Here is a 20,300-nt window from a genome sequence, read left to right as displayed (position 1 = left end):
ATTTAAATCCACGAATACCCACGTGACCTAAAAATTGTGACCCTTCTCCAGAATCCTCCTGGCCGTGGTTTTCTGATATGGTTTGGCTCTGCGTCTCCACCCAAATCTCACCTTAAATTGTAATAATCCCCTGATGTCCTGGGAGGGATCTGGTGGGAGGTAATTGGATCTTGGGGGCAGGTCTTTCCCATGCTCTTCTTGTGATAGTGAATAAGTCTCATGAGATCTGATGGTTTTACAGAAGGGAAGTTCCCCTGCACATACCCTCTTTCCTGCTGCCATATAAAACGTGACTTGCTCCTCCTTGCCTTCTACCATGCTTGTTAGGCCTCCCAAGCAATGTGAAACTGTGAGTTAATGAAACCTCTTTCCTTTATAAATACCCAGTCTCAGGTATACCTTTACTAGCAGTGTGAGAACAGACTAATACATTTTCCTTCAGCATTCTGTGACCATCAGGAGTCTCCAGCTCAAACCTGTGCCATCTGTCAAATATGCAGTGACTTTACCAGAAACGGCCTCAAGCCCAATATGCTGTGAGCAACAACAACCAAAAAACGAGAGAAGCTTAACCAGAAGGAACCTGGGAAAATGGAGAGGAGATGTCACAACAGAGCTGAGCTCTTCAAATAAAAACTCTTAGAGCCCAGCAGGGAGCCATGGTACTGAAGACACCATGGTCTCAGTTCTCACCACGAATATGCCACTTGTACGTTCTGAGACAGGTGAATCAAACCTGTCTCCATAACCATGAATGTGTGCACAACACAACACTGTACCATGAACACTACCTTCAGCTGGCAAAGAAAATCATGGGAGAGGAAAAAAAAGTAATCCATCTTAAAAATCCAGCCAGGTACAGTGGTTCACACATGTAATCTCAGAACTTTTGGAGGCTGAGGCAAGATTTGCTTGAGCCTGGAGTTTGAGAGCAGCCTGGGCTACATAGTGAGACCCCGTCTCACTATTAAGAAATTAGCCAGGCATGATGGCACACACCTGTAGTCTCAGCTATTTGGGAGGCTGAGGTGGGAGGATCGCCTGAGCCTGGCAGTTGGAGGCTATAGGGAGCCATGACCACACCACTGCACTCCAGTTTAGGTGCCAGGGTGACACCCTGTCTTTAAAAAAACAACAACAAAAACAAAAACCTAACAGATGTGGTCATTTTCACTGTAGGGAATGGGCCTAGGATAACACTGGTTTTCTCCTCCTTCAATGGAGGACAGGCTTGTGCAGTGGAATCATGTCACTCCCCTTTGCTTCCATTTCAATTTGTTTATTTGCTATTGGGTCAGTTAGACACAATAGAAAACATAAAGCAGCTAAGGTTTTAAGGAGCTTGGTTAAGCCAAACTAGATATTACAGTTCCAAAGAACCAAAAATGTATCTGTATTTTGACATTTTAAATAGTTGATTTTGATCTCTAATGAAAGGTAGTGAATCCAAGGATGCTGGCATCTTTTGATTTTGACCCTACAGATGCACTCTCCACCCCAGGTCCTTGCTCTGTGCTTCCACTCTGTTCTTCCACTGACCAAATTAGGGGCTCTCTTGCCTCTGGCTTCTGGATGGATATGCTTTCAGAAGACTGAGGGAGGTAGGAGAGGAAGGTCAGGGTATTTACTCTTCGCTTTCTTTTTCTGGGTCAGTGCAAGCTGCCTTCCTCATCTTAATGAAGTTCCTCAGTTGGCCCTTTCCACAGAGCCCTCTCTGTGTCTGGTTCTGGTGATCCTCTCTTCCCTTGTGGACATGTATTGAGAGCTTAAATTACATACTCAGAGTAACAATGTGAGGTCAATAGCATTACTATCTCCATTGCGTTGGTAAGAAAACCAAGGTCAAGGATGTGTCCAAGCTACTTTGTGCTAGAGTCAAATTATGAGCCCAACTGAACAGTGCCCCTTTTACTAGCACCAGGGATTGGAGAGGGGGGTACACTCGTTCTAAGATATTCTTGCCTTTTGACCACAGCTCTCAAAGTAGCTCTCTTATTATTAAACAGTGTCATCTGTTTCCTATTGGAACCCTATGTTATATACCAAGCATGCTCAATTTTAATATGGCACTTTGTGGGTTCTCCTCTCTGCATTATTTGCAAACAAAGAGTTAATTATTTTCACTTCAAAGTGGCCATAGTGATTTAAAAGCTTCCAATATATAAACACTTTTCTGAATAAATCCAGTTGGAAAAAAATATATCATGTTAGAAAGAGATCAAATAATGTCAGTTACAGGTCAAAGAACTCCTAATAAGGTTTCATAGAACATGGCTTAATAGAAAGAACACTGAACTAAAGTAGGTCAGAAGCCAAGGGTTTAAGTCACAAATTCATCAATTATTGCATGACCTTGACAGGTCACTTAACCGTTCTGATCTTAAGTTTCCTCATATGTCAAATAGTGATAATAAACAGTGACCTGTTTATCTCCTGGGGTAATTATGGGGGAACCAATAAATGACAGATTTGAAAGTGCTTTCCAACTGTGAAGATTACACAGGGATATTACCCAGAGTGGTGATGAGGATAACATTTATCCAATAAATAAATGTGTAAACCTCCATTACCCTAGAGAGCCCTCAATACATGTCCTTACTGTTATCCTTAAAATCATAGCAGCCAGATAAAAGCAGTGCAGTGTTGGGTTTCAGAGGCGGGCTCTGAAGCCAGTTGCTTGGACTGCAGAACAAAGTAGCTTGGACACATCCTTGACCTTAGTTTTCTGATCAACACAAAAGGAATGGTAATGCTATTGACCTCACATTGTTACTCTGAGTATTTAATGAGATAATTTATGTTAGAAACAGAGCACAATGTCTTGTATATAGAAGTTCTTTGTCTATGTTAGCCTCAAGCCATTAGAGGTGCAGAGAGAGCACTTCAATGCAGAGTGTCATACAGTGGTTGAGCATCCAGATTTCAAATTAAAAATTTCATACCTTGGAATATTAACTTACATATTTACTAACTGTTTAAGTTTGGACAAATTATTAATCTTTCTAAGTTTTCAGTTTTTCCATCCTCATCAAGCTAGTTACATCTGCCTTATGAACTAAATGAAACCATGTTTGTAATGTGTTTGACATGATGCTGGACACATAATAAGTGCTCAATTAAAATGTCCATTACCATGTTTAGCATGGTGTTGCTAAAGTAAAAATTCCCCTCCCTCCCCCCCACTTTTTTTTTTTAGAGACAAGATCTTACCCTGCTGCGCAGGCTGGAGTGCACTGGCACAATCAGAGATCAGAGCTCACTGTAGCCTCAACTTCCTGGGCTCAAGGAATCTTCCTGATACAGCCTCCCAAGTAGCTGGGAGGGGACTACAGGCATACACCAACACACCTGACTACTTACTTTTTAATTTTTTGTAGAGACAGGGTCCTGCTTTGTTGCCCAGGCTGGTCTCAAACTCCTGGGCTCAAGCAATCCTCCCACCTTGGCTTCCTAAAGTGCTGGAATTATAGGTGTAAGCCACCAAACCTGGCCTTTCTTGCCTTTTTATTCCTTACTTCTTTTGCATATGGAGTCATCAAATAGGCTCATTTTATGTAACAGATATTTGCAGTTCAAAGAGAGTATTAAGAAGAAAAATCACACTACATACATTTAAGAGCTGGACATATCTTTGAAAGGCTGTTGTTGTCTCAGTACAACCAGCAGATGCTCCACTGGAGGAACCCACGGCTAATGAGCCAATGTCTGGCCCCCTTTGGTGCTTGCCCATGGCCCTGGCACAGCATAAGAGTTAATTCCCTGATTAAGAATTGTCCAGTGTCTGTGGAATATGTCCCGTGAGCTAGGCATGGGGGAGCTGTCAGTCATGGAGGTAGACATAATATCTGCCCTCATGTTGCTGACATAGAAAGTGTTTCTTTTATAATCAGAACAAAGTCTGCCTCTGAAGTTAAAGATGAAGGTCACAAAATATCCCCTGAGAATCAGTACAGCTTGTGACTTTAGGTGTGATTTCTGGAATTAGACTATCTGAGTTTAATTCTTGGCTTTGCTTCTTAGTCATGGTGTCGTACAACTTTACCTCTTTGTGCCTTGGTTTCCTCTACTATGAAATGGAAGTTCTAGTAGAATTTGCATCATATGGTTGATGTGAGGATTAAATGAATTAATACATGTAAGTGGCCCAGTCAGTCTAATATGTTAGAGTTACTACTATCAGTATTGCCTTATTACCAAGTGGTGTGATTTGTGAGTGAAATAGTTATGGCCTTAGATTATAGTGCAAGGGCTAGCAAATATGGCCTGCTGGCCAAATCCAGCCCTCTACCTATTTTTATAAATAAAGTCATACTGGAACACAGCTATGCTTATTTACTTAGGTATAGTTTATGGCTGTGTTTGTGCTATAATGGGAGAGCTGAGTAGCTGTGACAGAGACCTTATGGCCACAAAGCCCAAAATATTTACTACCTAATCCTTCACAGAAAAAGTTTGCTGACTGACCCCTGGATAGACAACTACTATTAACATATTTTTCTTGGCCGGGCATGGTGGCTCATGCCTGTAATCCCAGCACTTTGAGAGGCAGAGGCGGGCGGATCACTTAAGGCCAGGAGTTTGATACCAGCCTGGCCAACATGTTGAAACCCCATCTCTACTAAAAATACAAAAATTAGCCAGGCGTGGTGGTGGGCGCCTGTAATCCCAGCTACTTGGGAAGCTGAGGTAGGAGAATCAATTGAACCCGGGAGGCGGAGATTGCAGTGAGCCAAGGTCGTGCCACTGCACTCCAGCCTGGGTGACAGAGCAAGACTCTGTCTCAAAATAAATAAATAAATGAAAATAAAATAAAATAAAAACATATTTTTCTCAAAAGAAAAAATTGGCACAGCAATGATTTATTCTGGGAAATATGTGTATATTCATGCTTCTGCATTCTTTCAAGGGACATATTACACACTGTGATAAGTGCAACCGAGAAGGCCTCGGATGGGTCTACCATGTGCTCTTTTCATCCTCATCAGTTCTGCTTAAAAAAGCATCATGCATGAGGATGATGCTACTAACCCACTTTCAGCAGAATAAACGTCCTGTTATTTTCCAGTAGTGTTCCTGGATTTGCATTGTTCCATCTTCTCTTTCAATGGATTTCCGTTATCCACAGTCACATATGCTTATAAGGGGCAAGCTGGTTGGGGTGCAGCGTGTGGCTTGGAGAAAGAATTTCCCTATATGAGAAGGCAGCTGAGCTATAAAGGGGAGTGAACTCCCATCCTTGGCTTTATGCAGCCCGCAATAAAATCAGGTGTTGGCTACCATATTTGTGAATGACTAAATTTTATTTGGTAAAAGGAACAAAAGCTGCTTCTGAAAAAGGTATGTATTTTATAATTCTGGTCTTTTTAAAACAAAGTATGGGGAACTTAACAATTTTCCAATGGCCAAGAAAGGTTATCCTGTCTAGCAAAAGTACTCAGTAGTGCCCGCCTCCTGGTTTTACATTGTATCCATATCTATTCAGGCTTTTCCGTTTAGGGCTGACATCAGATGGAGTAAGACATAGAAGATGAAGCCCCAGTGCTGAGATTAGCAGATGAACTGGGCACTAAAGATACATATAAATTGTGAGAACCATCCTGGATTATCTTTGGAATTACATCTAGAAACTTATTTACATGTATTTGTGACAAACACAATATAGCATATTGAATCTTTGCAAATTGTAATGATAGATTGAAAACGAATAACCACTACACATGCCCTTAATTTATGTGCACGTACGTCCTTTCATTATTGTTGAGGTGGGGGAAATGATTTGGGTTTTTAACAAGAATAAGGACAAAAAAAGGATGCTTTATCATTTTTTAAACTGAAAGCTCTAAAGTGGAAGAAGTAATTTAATCCCATGAAATGTTTATGTACACACAAGAGCAGCTACTGATATTTGATGAAGTTAATGATTATGGTAATGAAAAACTTCAAACAAATTTATGAATGAACACAAAACAAAGATCTGAGATTTACCAATATGTATTAGACAGAGGAGTACCCCCATGTCGTTAGTCCTCAGAGAACCAAGAGCACAAATACAGTTTTTCTCTCTTTAGAAAGTTACATCTTGGCACACAGACCTTACCATTGTGATTTTTGCAAGTGAGGAAGTATACACAGAAAGCAACGGTAGAAGTTGCAACTCCCCTGGAAGTGATCGCCTCATTCTAAAATAATTTTCATCTAGAAAATAATCTAATATGATATTCTTTCTTCAATCTTTAATTAATAACAAAGAGGATAGTAGAAGGTTCAACAAATATACATGTATATTTAGGATATTGGTATACACTATTTGTGCAGAGGATGTTCAGTTTTATTCTGCATGAAATGCTGAAGTAGCCTGTTCGTCTTGCTTCACCTTTGACTCTTTACAACATGCACTCTGTTGTTAACTACAGTCATGAGAAATAGCAAAGACTGCAGGCTCTGAAGCTTTATTTGGGTACACATTTTGGCTCTGCCATTTACCATCTGTGTGACCTTGAGCAAATTACTTAATGTCTCTGTGCCTCTATTTCTGCATCTTAAGTAGAAAAATAATAGTGCCTACCATGGTAGAGGGCTGATGTCTGAATTAAATTAACAAATGCAAGTGAAGTGCTTAGAATTTTGTTATACCTTTTTCTTATGTGTGTCATTCTCTAGGTGTAATGAGTTGAATTGTGTCTCCATGAAAAGTTATGTCAAGTCCTTACTCCCAGTACCTGTGAACATGATATTATTTGGGAAGAGTCTTTACTGATAAAATCATTAAGACGAGGTCATACTGGATTAGGGTAGGCCCTAATGCCAATGCTTTTGTCTTGTTGTAATGGTAAGGATGTATTTTTACCTGGTCAAAAAAAAAAAAAAAGGATGCATTTTTGCCCATCATCCTTACCATTACAACAAAACAACAGCATTAAAGTCTTTATAAGAGAAAGGAGAGGAAGATTTAGACACAGAGATACAGAGGAGTGACACAGGGAAGAAGCCCATGTGAAGAAAGAGACAGAGATTGAAGTGATGAAGCTGTCATCAAGAAATATCAAGGAGGACTGGAAGTCACCAGAAGTTAGGAAAGAGGAAGATCAAGTCTTCTCCCCTAGAGTCTTTGGAGGAACCACGGCCCTGCTGACACCTTCATTTCAACTACTTTGCAGAACTGTGAGAGAATGAATTTCCATTGTTTTAAGCCACCCAATATGTGGTCCTTTGTTATGGCAGCCCTGGAAAATGAATCCTACAGGTAACCTAGAAGTTGGGGTTTGTGGAAGGAGAAAATGAGAAGCCAAAAGTTGAAATCTCAGTACCTAGAATGAGGCTCACACGTAGTTTGTTGGGTGTTCTTTGACTTTCCTTATTTCGTGGGGGTCACCTATTTGTTTCCTTGCCTATAGGGAGATGGGCAGGGTGAGGATGGCAGGCAGTGCCTCTGTGGGAATGTGAACTCTCTACTACCTAGAGCTGTGCTGTTCACACAGAAGCCACTTGCCACAGGGGGTTACTTAAATTTAAATTCATTACAAAAAATAAAATTAGAAATTGAGTTTCTCAGTTATACTAGTCATATTTAATACATACAATAGTCACATGGGGCTAGTGACTTCCATGTTAGACTGCAAAGATACAGGACATTTCCATCCCTGTGTAAAGTGCTATTGGCCTGCGCTAGATGATATTTACATTGTAATAGGATTTGTTTAGGAGACAAGGACAGTAAGCAGACAGGTTGGGTAGAAAATGGAAAGATGTCATTGTCATAATATCATTGGTTTTAGGACCCAACCTAATCCAATAGGATTCATCTTGACTTGCTTTTGTCTGTAAGAAAGCTATGTCTAAATAAGGTTACATTCACAGGTACTGGGAGTAAGGACTTATCTCTTTTCATGGGGACACAGTTCAACTCACTACACTTAGATGCTCTTGTAATACAGACAAGCAACTCCATAATTCATTAAGGAAAAAGGAAGAGAGAATATGGTAGAATTGACACTTCAACAGCTGCACACAAGGCAGGTCTCACTTGTTGAATGGTCTGTTGTTTTCATCTTAAAGTCATGTACATCACTGCTTTTTTGTAGTTTGAACAAAGGGTATTTACTATATTCAATTCTTTTAGACTGAAAATCAGTATAGCCAGAAACTGGCTTATATCTAATGACAGAGATCAGCATGGAGAAGTATAGCCTGCTTCACCTTGATCTGCTGGAGATGGACCTCGTAGAGAATTGGTTAATGTTTGCTCCCTTAACACTGTGAAGGAGGGAAATGCTGCAAAGCAACAAATGAGATCAAGAAATCTGTGAGCTACGATCTCTCTCCTCCTCTTCAGATCTAATCATACAGATGAATAAATTGCTATGAAAATACCAAAAATAAAACTAAAAACAATGACTGAGCCATTAAAACAAAAATCTCATGTACTCTGTGTTCAGGTAGCAAGAAATTTAATTCTAGTCAGACCAGTCTCCTGTGATTTTTTCCCCTTTCATATAAGATATTTTTAATGCTCAGAGGCATTATAATAGAAAAGCATGTATTTTTGTCTGGTTTATACCCATCATCCTTACCATTACAACAAGACAAAAGCATTAAAGTAAAATTAATCATGTCAAAAGATTTTAGCAAAAACAAGTGAGACCATGCATAAAGCATCACTTTGTCTAGTGTGAAGTCACGCTCTGATTAAAAACATATAATGAAAGTGAAAGTGATACATCATTGCCTTAGCAGTAGGGTTTTCTGAAAGTGCTTTGCGGTTCTCAACATAAAAATGTGGGAACATTTTGGTCTTTGAAACTCACAAAGATTATTGTTCTAGCTAAATAACTAGAATTCAATCTCAATGTTTTAAAAAATAAATTAAGACTTAATGACGAAGCAAGGCAGGTCGGTAGGATTCATAATTAGAACACGCTGTGAGGAGCGGTCGTCTGCCTTGACAACCAGGCACAGAGGTATGAAAGTGTCTGCTCAGCACGCCCCTTTCACAAAACCATCCTTAGCCCAGCTAAATGTGGCCAGGTCCTTAAGGTATCAGCACAGCTCTTTGCTCCATCGGAGACACTTAATGACTAGAAAGGTTTGCTTGTAGAGTAATCATACACTCCCCAGCAATGGAGTCAATTTATGTATGATCCACAAAACCAAAAATTCCAAGTGGCTGGCTATTCCTAAAATGTAGGTTTAGTTAATGATGTCACCATAGAGTCACCTCATGGATTTGAAAAGAAACAGTTGACTTATTTGTACTTTGCCTTCATTACGTCTTTATTTGATGGGGACATGTACCCATAATAATTGCTGGCCAAAATTATCTATTTGTTTTGTTGTTGTTGTCGTGTTGAAAGTCATTTCGGGCTATTGTCCTTAGCAAACTAATGCAGGAGCAGAATACCAAATGCTGCATGTTCTCTCTTATAAGTGGGAGCTAAATGATAAAAACTTATGAACACAAGGAAGGAAACAATAGACACCGGGGTCTACTTGAGGGGGAGGGTGGGAGGAGGGAGAGGAGCAGAAAAGATAGCTATTGGGTACTGAGCTTAATACCTGAGTGAGGTAATAATATGTACTGTGACATGTGTTTATGTATGTAATACACCTTCACATGTACCCCCAAACCTAAAATATAAATTGAAAAAAAAGAAAGTCGTTTCAGCTGTTTTTTTAAATGAGGTCTCTCTAAATGTTGAAAACCATCCTGTTCTACGAGATCTATGTGTATATATCTATATAAATAATTTATATATATACATATTTTCATAACTGTATTTTAGATGTATAATAGTTTACATACAATAAATACTAGAAACAATGACAACTGTATAAACTCAGACATATTAAAACTATCTGAGGGAAATAAGACTTTAAAAAATTCACTCAAAATGCATCATAATAATATTCAGAGTGTTTTTCTAAACTTCCTTTTAATAGAAATGGTTTTGGCTGGGTGTGGTGGCTCACACCTGTAATCCCAGCACTTTGGGAGGCTGAGGCGGGTGGATCACCTGAGGTCAGGAGTTCAAGACCAGCTTGGCCAACATGGCAAAACCCTGTCTCCACTAAAAATACAAAAATTAGCTGGGTGTGGTGGCACACGCCTGTAGTCCTAGCTACTGGAGAGGCTGCGGCAGGAGAATTGCTTGAACCCGGAAGGTGGAGGTTGCAGTGAGTTGAGATTGTGCCACTGCATTCCTGCCTGAGAGACAGGGCAAGACTCCATTTCAAAAGAATAAAAAGAAAAAAGAAATGGTTTTACATCCTGGTAATGAATATCATTCCTGACAATAAACTATGTAGAAAGTGATAGAAAGATACATGGAACAATTGTATTCTGACTAATAACTTCCCCTCACGGGAGAAGTGAGAATATTTTGCATGTGACAAGAAGAGTGAAACAAATGTTTGGGAACATAAGGGTGCACTGTTATAAACATTAGGGGCCAGTAAATATTTTGATTATCCACCTTCTGAGACCTTGGACGGATTGCACTTTTCCAGCTACTTTGAAATTAGATGTGGCCAAGCAATTTGTTTTTGCTGATACACCGTGTTATTCAGGGCAGAAATTTCAAGAGTCAGTGTGACATTTCCTCTTCTCTGCCATGAAAATGGTCATATGTCAAATAGTGGAGTCTATCAACCTGAGGACTAGAATGAGAAGATGTGGAACAGGCTCCCAGTTAACCTGCAATAGACATGTGACATGAAAAGAAATAACTATTTACTTACATAAACCACTAAGATTTGGGGATTGCTGTCACCGCCTAACCTGACTGATACAATTGCTGTTAAAAGGAATGTCCAGTGGCTGATAAGGAAACTGAGATGGAAGAGTGGAAAGATAGAAATGGATATCACGGTGAGAAACATCACTGGGTACAAATGTTATTTGCTCTTACTTGGAAGGCTAATCAGTTATTTAATGAACTTCTACTTCCAAGGGAAGAGGTTGAAAACAGAATGTTGATTCTATGTGTTGGTTGCTGTTGGATGGACTTGGCAAGATTTACAAAAAAAGAGATGATCTCAGAAAAAGCTGGCCCATTGATGAGCAGTATTGAAAGGAAACAGAGTCCAGAAATCTAGGGTGTGTAGCCTTGGAAGATGGATGTTTTTCAATTTCATCGGGTAAGGTAAGTTAAAACTCAGCTTAGTGAGAGAGAAAAAATTAAAGGTGTGACTTTCACTGAGTTGGGATGTCTTAGAAGAAAGTTTCAATTAAGGCTGAGACAACCACCAGTAAATTCTAAAAATTCAGAGAAAAGAGTTAAAAGGAAACTCTCCCACTGAAGTCTTACAGATACAGAAATATAAAGAGTATTAGGTGGTGGTGGTATGTATGTGAGAGAGAGACAGAGAAAGAGAAAGGGAGAGAAAGATGAGAGAGAGAGAGAGAGAGAGAGAGAGAGAGAGAGAAGGGCACAAGAAAACAAAGGAAAAAGCAATCTGAGAAGTTTACCAGAAAAGAAATGTAGCATGGTCACCGACCTTGGAGTAGCTGGAGACATAAGAAAACAGCTAAGTTTTCTTGAGAGTTAATTGCCGAAAGAACTGCCAGCCTTGAGTAAAAGAAGCTGTTGACAATTTGATGCCTAAAACCACTATGGTCCTCTAAGTGTTTACAGACATGGAATGTACTTAGCAAATTCTTCCATTCCCAGGAAGAGCATATTCATCAGGGTCCCTTCAGACATGGCCAATGAAGATAACGGGAAAAGAAGGATCTCCCATGGGGAGAAGCAGGGACCATGGGAGAACAACAAAAAATAATGAACAGAATTGGGCAGGACCCTAATCAAGGTACACAACCCACCTCTTGGACAGGTGCCCTTCAAAATGTCTATTTGGTAGAATTGCCAAATGGCTACAGTCTTTCCAAATGAATGTGTTCACTGGGGTGATCCTGTCCCTATTCCATCATGGTGCATTATGTGTGAGGGACTAGATAATTAGTCTCTTTAGTTTATTCATTCCGGGTCAAGAGGAGTCTCAAATCAGCTTGATGTTGGGATGACTATTCTTCTCACTCAGAGATCCTCCACAGTGAGCTTGATGATTTGGGGTAATCTCCCCTTGGAGGAGAGGCGAGAGTGCTTTGAGCACAGCAGAAGAGTACACTGAATATTTGATGTCTAGTAGTATAATTAGGATAATCACATTGTGTTGTTTGAAAATTCTCTGGTTTTCCTGCTTCTGAACCCTGGTGAGCTTGCACTTTCCTGCTTCCCTGAAATGGGGTGTAGTTCTGTGACTGAGAAGAAATAATGTATGTCACTTTTAATCACAAGTGCAAGACCCTGCAGCTCTTTCTTCTCCCTGCTGCATCCATGGTGGAAATGAATGTCAAGATGGAGCCCCCATATGCCTGGATCCCTGAATGACTCTGCAGAGCAGATGCTCTCTATCGACCTGTGTTGGACATGTAGAATAAGCAAGAAATCATTTTCTCTTGTTGGTTTAAGCTCCTGAGACTTTTGGAGTTGTTTATTACTGCAGCATAATCTAGCCCATCCTGACTGATACACATAAACTTCATGCTAGACATAGAGATTTCGTTCTGAATCAAACTGTGTCTTCTTTCTCAAACTTTAGATGAGCAGAAGATTCAATATTTTGGTTTTCTTTATTTTGTTAAAAAATAATGCAAAGTTAGCAAAAATACAATAAAAATGTATTGAGGAACAACTCGATTCCAGATCTTGAGCCTGGACATTTATTTGTATTGTCTGATTTAATTCTCACAATAACCCTGTGAGGTGAGTATAATTATTCTTAATTTGCAGATGAGATTAAAAGATCAGAGAGTAAGCAGTTTCCCAAAGTCACAGAGTCAACACATATCTTGTGTGTATTTCAATTCAGGTCTATCTGTCTCTAAAGATGTTACTGTGTGTGTGTGTGTGTGTGTGTGTGTGTGCACATGCTGTTTCATTTTTGACACTATGTTGCTTCCAAGACACAGTTAAAATGTCAAGAAGTTGCATTGAATTGTGGTCTGTCCATAATCTTAAATGCAAATTTTGTCACTTAAACATCATAATTTGCAGTTTAGTCCATAAACCAAGATTATATTATTGACCTCTAAGAGTAGGTTGTTATTTCAATTAGCCTATTCTACTCTATTCTATGAACATGGTACTACATCAAATACATTGGATCCATTTAGATTTTCATGGGTGAAATGGGTGAGCACAGATTAAATTCCATTCATCTGTTTGGACTTTTTGACTAATGGCACTTTTTGGTGAGATGAATTGGTGTGGGATCTGGAGCAGCATAGTTTGATGGAAACACAGATACCAGTGTTCCGTTCCTTACCCTTCCACTAAATCACTGTGTGACTCTAGGTATACAGCACCTCCTCTCTTTGCATAACTTAAAGTAAAAGCCAAAATGAAAAAATTGTGAGCCCGCCACTGAAGTTCCTGTACGACCTGGTCTCTGCCGGTGTCTTTAGCTACATCTCCTATCTGTTTCCCCCTCACTCTGAGTTCAGCCGTGCACCTTCTTTTTGCAGCATCTTTGCCTTTACTATTAACTAACCTGGAACAATCTTATCTCACATCTTCACCGGCACACTGCCTAACTCCTTCTCATCCTTTAGTTGTCAGTGCAAATGCCATTTCTTTAGTAATATTCTCCATGACTCCTTGATTAGATCAGGACTCTCCATTGCCAGATCTTATAGATTTTATACCCTTCTCTCAGAGCACTATCACATTTTCTTATTATATATTGCTACCTGGGATTATATATTAATGCTGGTTTCCCTCTCTAAACTATTAACATGGTGATACTTGTTTTGGCTCAGTGTGGTATCCTCTGTGCTTAGCACAATCTCTGTTACATAGGAGATACCAATTATATTTGTTAAATGAATGAAATGAGTGTGTAAAATGAGAGGGTTGGGCATGGAGATCATTTAATCTTTCAGTACTCACATTCAATGGTTTGCCAGACTTAGTCTGTAATTTGCCCAGGAATGACACACAGCAAATTTAAACAGCCTGCGTGACTCATACCTCCTTCATTTCAGATTCAGTAGCACATACCACAGCTTGTGTCTAAAGAAGGTATCAGAATTATTTGTACACATGCTGTTCTCTGGAGAAAAAACAATTGCTATATTCAAGAGAGGTGTAAGCCAGAAATAAATGAGAGATGGCCAAAGAAGGTCAACCAGTTTTTCTAGGTACCCAGCTTCCTTGAAATACAGTATTTGGAGTGACCACCACACATATTTTCTTAAAAATCTATGAGAAATCCACTAATGCACTGGTGCATGAATACACAGTAGCAAATAATTCAAGATATATAGCAATGTGCAGCCATGTATCTCAAATTAGAATTGAGCTCATTGAAGGTAAAATTAGATGCTAACATATTTAAAAAGTCCAAACACAATTGTCTCTCCTTCTTTGTCCAAAGCCATGGAAACGATTGCTCCATGAACTGAAACAAAAAATTCCAAGCTAAGAGACACCAACTGCTATGATACTCTATGTAATATTTATATCACTGTGTTTTCAGTAATACTGAAAACAAAAATTAGAGGGGTATCCCTACTTGCAATTCTTAATTCTTGAATCTGTCTTGATAATTCCTTGAAATAGTCTCCATGTGATAAGGTTCTTGGTTAATTCTGCAGCCCCATCACTTATGAGTCCAACTTCAGACTTTCCTATAGATACACAAATTTATTTCAGTTGCCAAAAGACACTATACTCCCTCTTGCCTTTTGGCATTCTCAATACTGAGTGGTCTTAACTAAAATACTTCCCCATCTACCTTTTGTCTAGGTACTTCCTATCCATTTTTTCAGAGTTACAGATGGTTACTTTTAGGAAAGCTTTCCTAACCTCTCATGTCTACATCAGAGGCTCCTTTTCGTGTTCCCAATGCACCCTAGAATTTCTCTATGTATCTCTTAGCACCCTGTATTATAATTACTTCCTTAGGTTATTGAGAGGAGAGATTATCTTGTGCATGTTCTATCCTACCATCCAACACAGAGTAGGTATTCAATAATTGCTTATTGCATAAAGGAATGAGGTCTATAAATAAGTCTAAATTCTTCCTAGGCACTTTCAGAGTCATTTTCTGAAGTTCTCCTGCAATGAGAAATGCACTATCTATGAACTCTACCTACCTGTCTAGAAATAACATTAAATTAAATGGTTTGTGGGTTTTAGTTCTTGGTAATAAAGATAATATGAATAAAGGAAACGCACAGGTACAAAGCCCTTAATTTACCTTACATTTTATTTTCTTCAAAACAAATAATGATAAATGATTATTAGGTTTAGACTAATTTTACTTTCCTCTCTTTATATCCTTAGGGAAGAGAAATGAACTGAAATCAAGAAACAGAAGGGCCAAGGAAAGAAGTCCATTTGAATGTATCAGCATGCAGGTATATTAATTATTCCCTGAATAAGCAACAACTAAACCATTCTGCATTGCTTGGCTACTGAATATGATCAAACCTATATTTATCGTTTAGAACTGAAGTTCAAAGTCTTATACAAGCTTTGTTTGCTTATGACTATTCCATCACCACTTATAGAAAGCATATTTTTTCAAAAGTGTGAAGAATCCACGAGTTTTCTGATCTTTGTGATTCCTCTTAAAGAAAGAAATAACAACCAGACCCAGGACTCCTCCTGTTTGGATGGGATCACGTTAAATGTCGTTCATGGGCCAGAGGAGACAACCTAGGAAACCACCACCCAACAGTTTCCTTTGGGTGTTCACAACTGAACAATAGAGAATTCCCAAATCCTTCCACTACAAAGAAGAGAAAAGAGTTGTAAATCAACAGAAGGGGAGAGAAACAAAAGGCATTTCCTCTACGTTTAACAGAGAGAACTTAAGAGTTATCAAGAGAAGGAACACGCCTTTCTACTTAGCTCCATAATTTTCATTCTAACGTTATTAAAAAGAAGTCATCATTGGTACATGGAAGGATAAATCTGTACTTTAAAGTCCCCTTTTTTCTGTTGTTGGTCACGAAAGGCAACAAAGGAATAACTAATAAATAGAATGTCTTATTTGAAACGTTGGAAAAAGGATGCCAGTTCCTGGAAAATACCTTGCCCATTAGTAAAGAAATTGGTCCACAGGGAATAAAAATGGAATGGAGAGCTCTCCAATGCTGCCCTGTGGGGAGAAATACAAAGGGTCTCCACATGTGGACTTCATAAAAACTTTGATATATAAGAAATATGTTATCCAAAGTACACGGTAGCCCCAGAAATTGTTCTGTTTAATCTTTGCACAGAGGATTTAGGGCCTGCAAAGTGCAAGAGGCATGATTTTTGCATTGGCCGTTTTAGTATTCATGTCTCCTGTACTGCTTTCTAATAAGTTAAGATGAAACGGGAGACTGCGTGCAGGAGTGAGAGATGCAAGAAAAGCAGTGCTGAGAAATAAAGATGAACAAAAGTGCATCTCTACTTCCCTTTTATTATTAACAGGCGAGAGAACAACAATGCCAAACTTATAATGTTATTACTTAACACTCCACATTCACAAAAAGATGTTGCATCATTTTTACATGTTATTTCTCCATACTTTTCTGATAGAAGCTTTTTTTATAATCAGTTTTTATGATGATATATGAAATGATTTTTTCCAAAAAGGAAGATAAACATGCAGTCTGTGCCAGCATGTTACCAAAACAATCTTTTCGGTGAGAATAATTGTTTCCTTTACTGTTTGGGAAAGGAACAACTGATTGGCCTGCTATTTAAATGTTGTTTTCCTTGTGTTACATAGACCCACTTTTTCACTCCTATTCCCCTCCACCCCATTCAACTCACTATTACTTAAGTGTACCCCTTACACCATATTTCCGAAATATAAATAACATAACAGGATAAGATCTAAAGAAAACTAGCCTTCCTCTTAATTCTTCTGTGTTATAAGGTGTGTAAATGGAGTGGCGGCTCCCATGAGTGAGTATATGTGCACCTGCCTGTGGGCTGGCCTCTTTCTAAGAGGAGCATGTCTGTGTGGCACACTGAGAAATGTTTGCTCAACGTAAGTGGGCAAAGTATGCTGAGATTCAGAAACTCCAGCCACCCTCATGTTTTAGGTATCTGCTAGGTAATTTGTTAGTTTGCATGGAGAAAGTCATCCAACAAATAAGTAGACCCCAAACCAGGGGACTGTCTCCTACCTTTAGCTGTCATCTTCCATTCCCTGACAAATTAGCTTAGTATTTCTTCTGGGGCAAAAAGAATGGCAGTGGAAAGTTCTCCAAACCCTTAGGTTTTATTAAATTTGGGAAGAATCTGGGATTCTGATGAGAAAGATTTCTTCATTTATTATTACATGGCCCAGAGCATAGCAATCTATCAGTTACCTTTTTCAGTTTTGCAGAATAAGATATCTTAATAAAACAAAAAGCAGAAATTATCTAGGTAAACTGTCTACATTTCTTCAACAAATGTAAAAAATATGCCTTCACTTGGGGCCACATAGTCATAGCCTAGCAGGTAATAAACTATATATTTTAAAATACAAGTCCCAGTGAAATGAACATTGTTAAGTAGAGTAAACATTTATTTCAAAGCCATAAGTATGTCTGAGTATAGAAAAAGAGTTCAAGATCTTTAAATATGTTCCCATTATTAGAACTTTACACACACACACACAATTTATTTCCTTCAATTTCAAATCTAATAGTGTCAACAGATACCTTTTTCTCTTTACTTCTTAATCCATACATTATTAAATCTAACATATGAAAACTATGGAGAATATGCTCCCTACTCCAGGGCAGTGGGTTGAAGTGGTATGTCTGTTGCTGTGTTACTTGTCTGCATGGAGAGCTTGCACTGATTCACTGATGCCTCTAGGAATAAAGGTCAGTCCTTATGCTAATGTTGATAGTGATGTTACAATGATAGCAGTAGTACCTGCAATTTTTTGAGTGCATTCTATGTGCTAGATGATTTATAAGCACCATTTTTATTTTAAAAATACTACAGTGACTTGCACAAAATGAAGAAACCGTGACTCCCAATATTTATATGATTTTCTCAAGGTCCTAGATCTGGGTTTGCAACCATGTCTGTCTGATTCAAAGTTCATGTTTTCTTCCTACATCCCTCCAAGCGGAGAGTTAATTCAGGCAATGTGAAAACTTGAAGTAAGGTGACCATATGTTCCAGTCTATACCTGTTATCCTAGCGTAATTAATAGATTCCCCTTTCATGCTCGAAAATGCTCCAGTATGGACAATGTTTGACAATCAACCTATCTTTGAGCAAGGTTTAAAATCCACGTAAGACTTTTCTAAGGTATTGTTCACAATGCTGTAATTAATCTTGTTGTCTTTACTGAAGGATGTCAAGCAAGTAACAAATTGGACCTAGCTTGGTGTATTTGGGAAAACAAATGGATTTATGAATGAATATCATTTACTGGTTGAGTGTATTATCGCTCTGTCATCTCTCTTTGAGAATCTTTTGTCCTTCCTCTTTTCTCTCTCCTCCTCCTAGTCTCCATGTTTCTTTCTATGCAGGCTTTTGCTATTGGTCAAGTATTAAAAAATAAATTCCTTGGTTTTGCTTTAGCTTTTGTTTCTGATGAACGTTTAAAATTCAGCTTGGCCGCTCATTCAGATGTTTAAACCACTAGTAATGGTAGTTTTGTCCAAAAGACAAGTAAAAATCATTTTAAGACATCAGTAACTTATTTTTCTTTCTTTCTTCTCCTTAATCTCACTGCTACTATTCCACTACTTCTTTACTACAGCCGTAGCGCATTGGTGTCCAGGGAGCTTTCTTGTTGCAGTTCCTGGACAATGCTACTGCAGGTTTCGCTGGGGGACGCCAGCTCCAAAATGTATTATTTCAAGCACCACCACACATGTCTCTGTTCCTCTTCTGCTTTTATGGGTAAACTGCTGTCCAGTTTCTATTATTTTAAAGGGCTTTCAGGAAGAGGAAAGGAAACGATTTTTGAAAAATAAACATGATAAAATATGTAACTGTTTAAGACACATGCAGTAAGAAAATCTAACATTCGCTTTTGTTGGTTTCAAATGTATGGCTTTGATTTATGGATTAAAATTGCTCATTTATTATTTTATCTATACAGCTCTAGGCAATTTTGACAGTTAAAATTTAGTTTTATTGACCAGTGCAGCCACTGTGCCCACGAGGGGACTGGTGCACACAGCCTGCTGCACTCAAGAAACGATGATTTTTGATTCCATGAGTGAGTCCGATTGGGAATCATAACCAATATAACAATAAGTTCCAAATCTCAGTGCCCAAGGCAAGAGGTTTGCTGTAAAACACAATTGCCCTTTAAGAAGGGGAGGAGAAGAATCCCGGGTAGAAGTTTGCAAGCACAATTTCCTGCAGCTGGAATAGGCCACAAATACATCTCTCCATTCAAACTATGCAGCAGTATAAGGGGACGTTTCTCTAAACACCCAGTTCCACAGACTAAATATTAATGAGCAAAAATGCCTGAAAAGCAAAATGAATGTTAGTTACAGAGACAATGAACTAAACAACCATTTTGATGTGAGAAAATTTACTAGTGAGTGCCACAAACCAACCTTTTGCTTTTCAATGAACAACAACAAAAAGAACAGAAGAATTTTGGGGGGAAGATCTTTGCTCCTCCCCCACACCCTCCATGGCAGCACATACAGAAACATAAACCAGTACAGTGATTTTAGGCTAGGCCTACTCGACTACCAAATTGGCCACCTCTGCAATGTTAATTTAGTCTTTTACTCTAAATCCCCCGTGATACATAAACAAACCTCCAAAGGGGAACAAATCAATAAAATGTCTAATTTGATTAACCATGTTTTCAAATTCATCAAGACAGCTCTAACCTGAAATAAATAGGTGAGTGAATAAATAAATAACGCACTCACTTGTGAGTATTTTCCACGTCTTCTTTTCATCGTCGTAATACTGAACCAAATTGCTGGGGAGCCGGTCCGGTCCAGGAGGCAGCCCTCCAACCAATAACAGCATTTTCTTGTTAGAGCGAATTCTTCACCCAAAACAAAAGAGGAGATGAATAACCACATTATTGTAGAGTCTTTTTAGTGGCAACGAAATCATAACCATCAAAGAATGTTCCTTGCTTGCAGATATCTATTTCATTTTTTCCTGTTTCTTCCCCCATTCATGTCTCAACAATTTTTTTGAACCAAGCAGAAAAATGATCAGAAGAGCTGCACATCCCCATACTCATAGAATAATAAGCTCCCTTTATGCAATTTGTTAGAGGTTCATTCTAGAACGACCTTTTTCTTATAT

At 38.7% G+C, this 20,300-nt stretch overlaps 1 protein-coding gene across 1 annotated transcript in view; it reads right to left on the bottom strand.

The window, feature by feature from the left end:
- Window positions 1–20,300, bottom strand: part of KLHL14 (kelch like family member 14) — a 97,731-nt gene that overhangs the window by 49,509 nt on the left and 27,922 nt on the right. Inside the window, exon 2 of the mRNA XM_050768274.1 lies at window positions 19,910–20,031. Within this exon, the coding sequence (XP_050624231.1) occupies window positions 19,910–20,031 (122 nt within the window). The remainder of the gene's footprint in view (window positions 1–19,909; window positions 20,032–20,300) is intronic.

Source organism: Macaca thibetana, chromosome 18 (assembly GCF_024542745.1).
Source record: "Macaca thibetana thibetana isolate TM-01 chromosome 18, ASM2454274v1, whole genome shotgun sequence".
Lineage (NCBI taxonomy): Eukaryota > Metazoa > Chordata > Mammalia > Primates > Cercopithecidae > Macaca > Macaca thibetana.
Note: the sequence above shows the minus strand (reverse complement) of the source record. Positions and strands in the feature narration are given on the sequence as shown.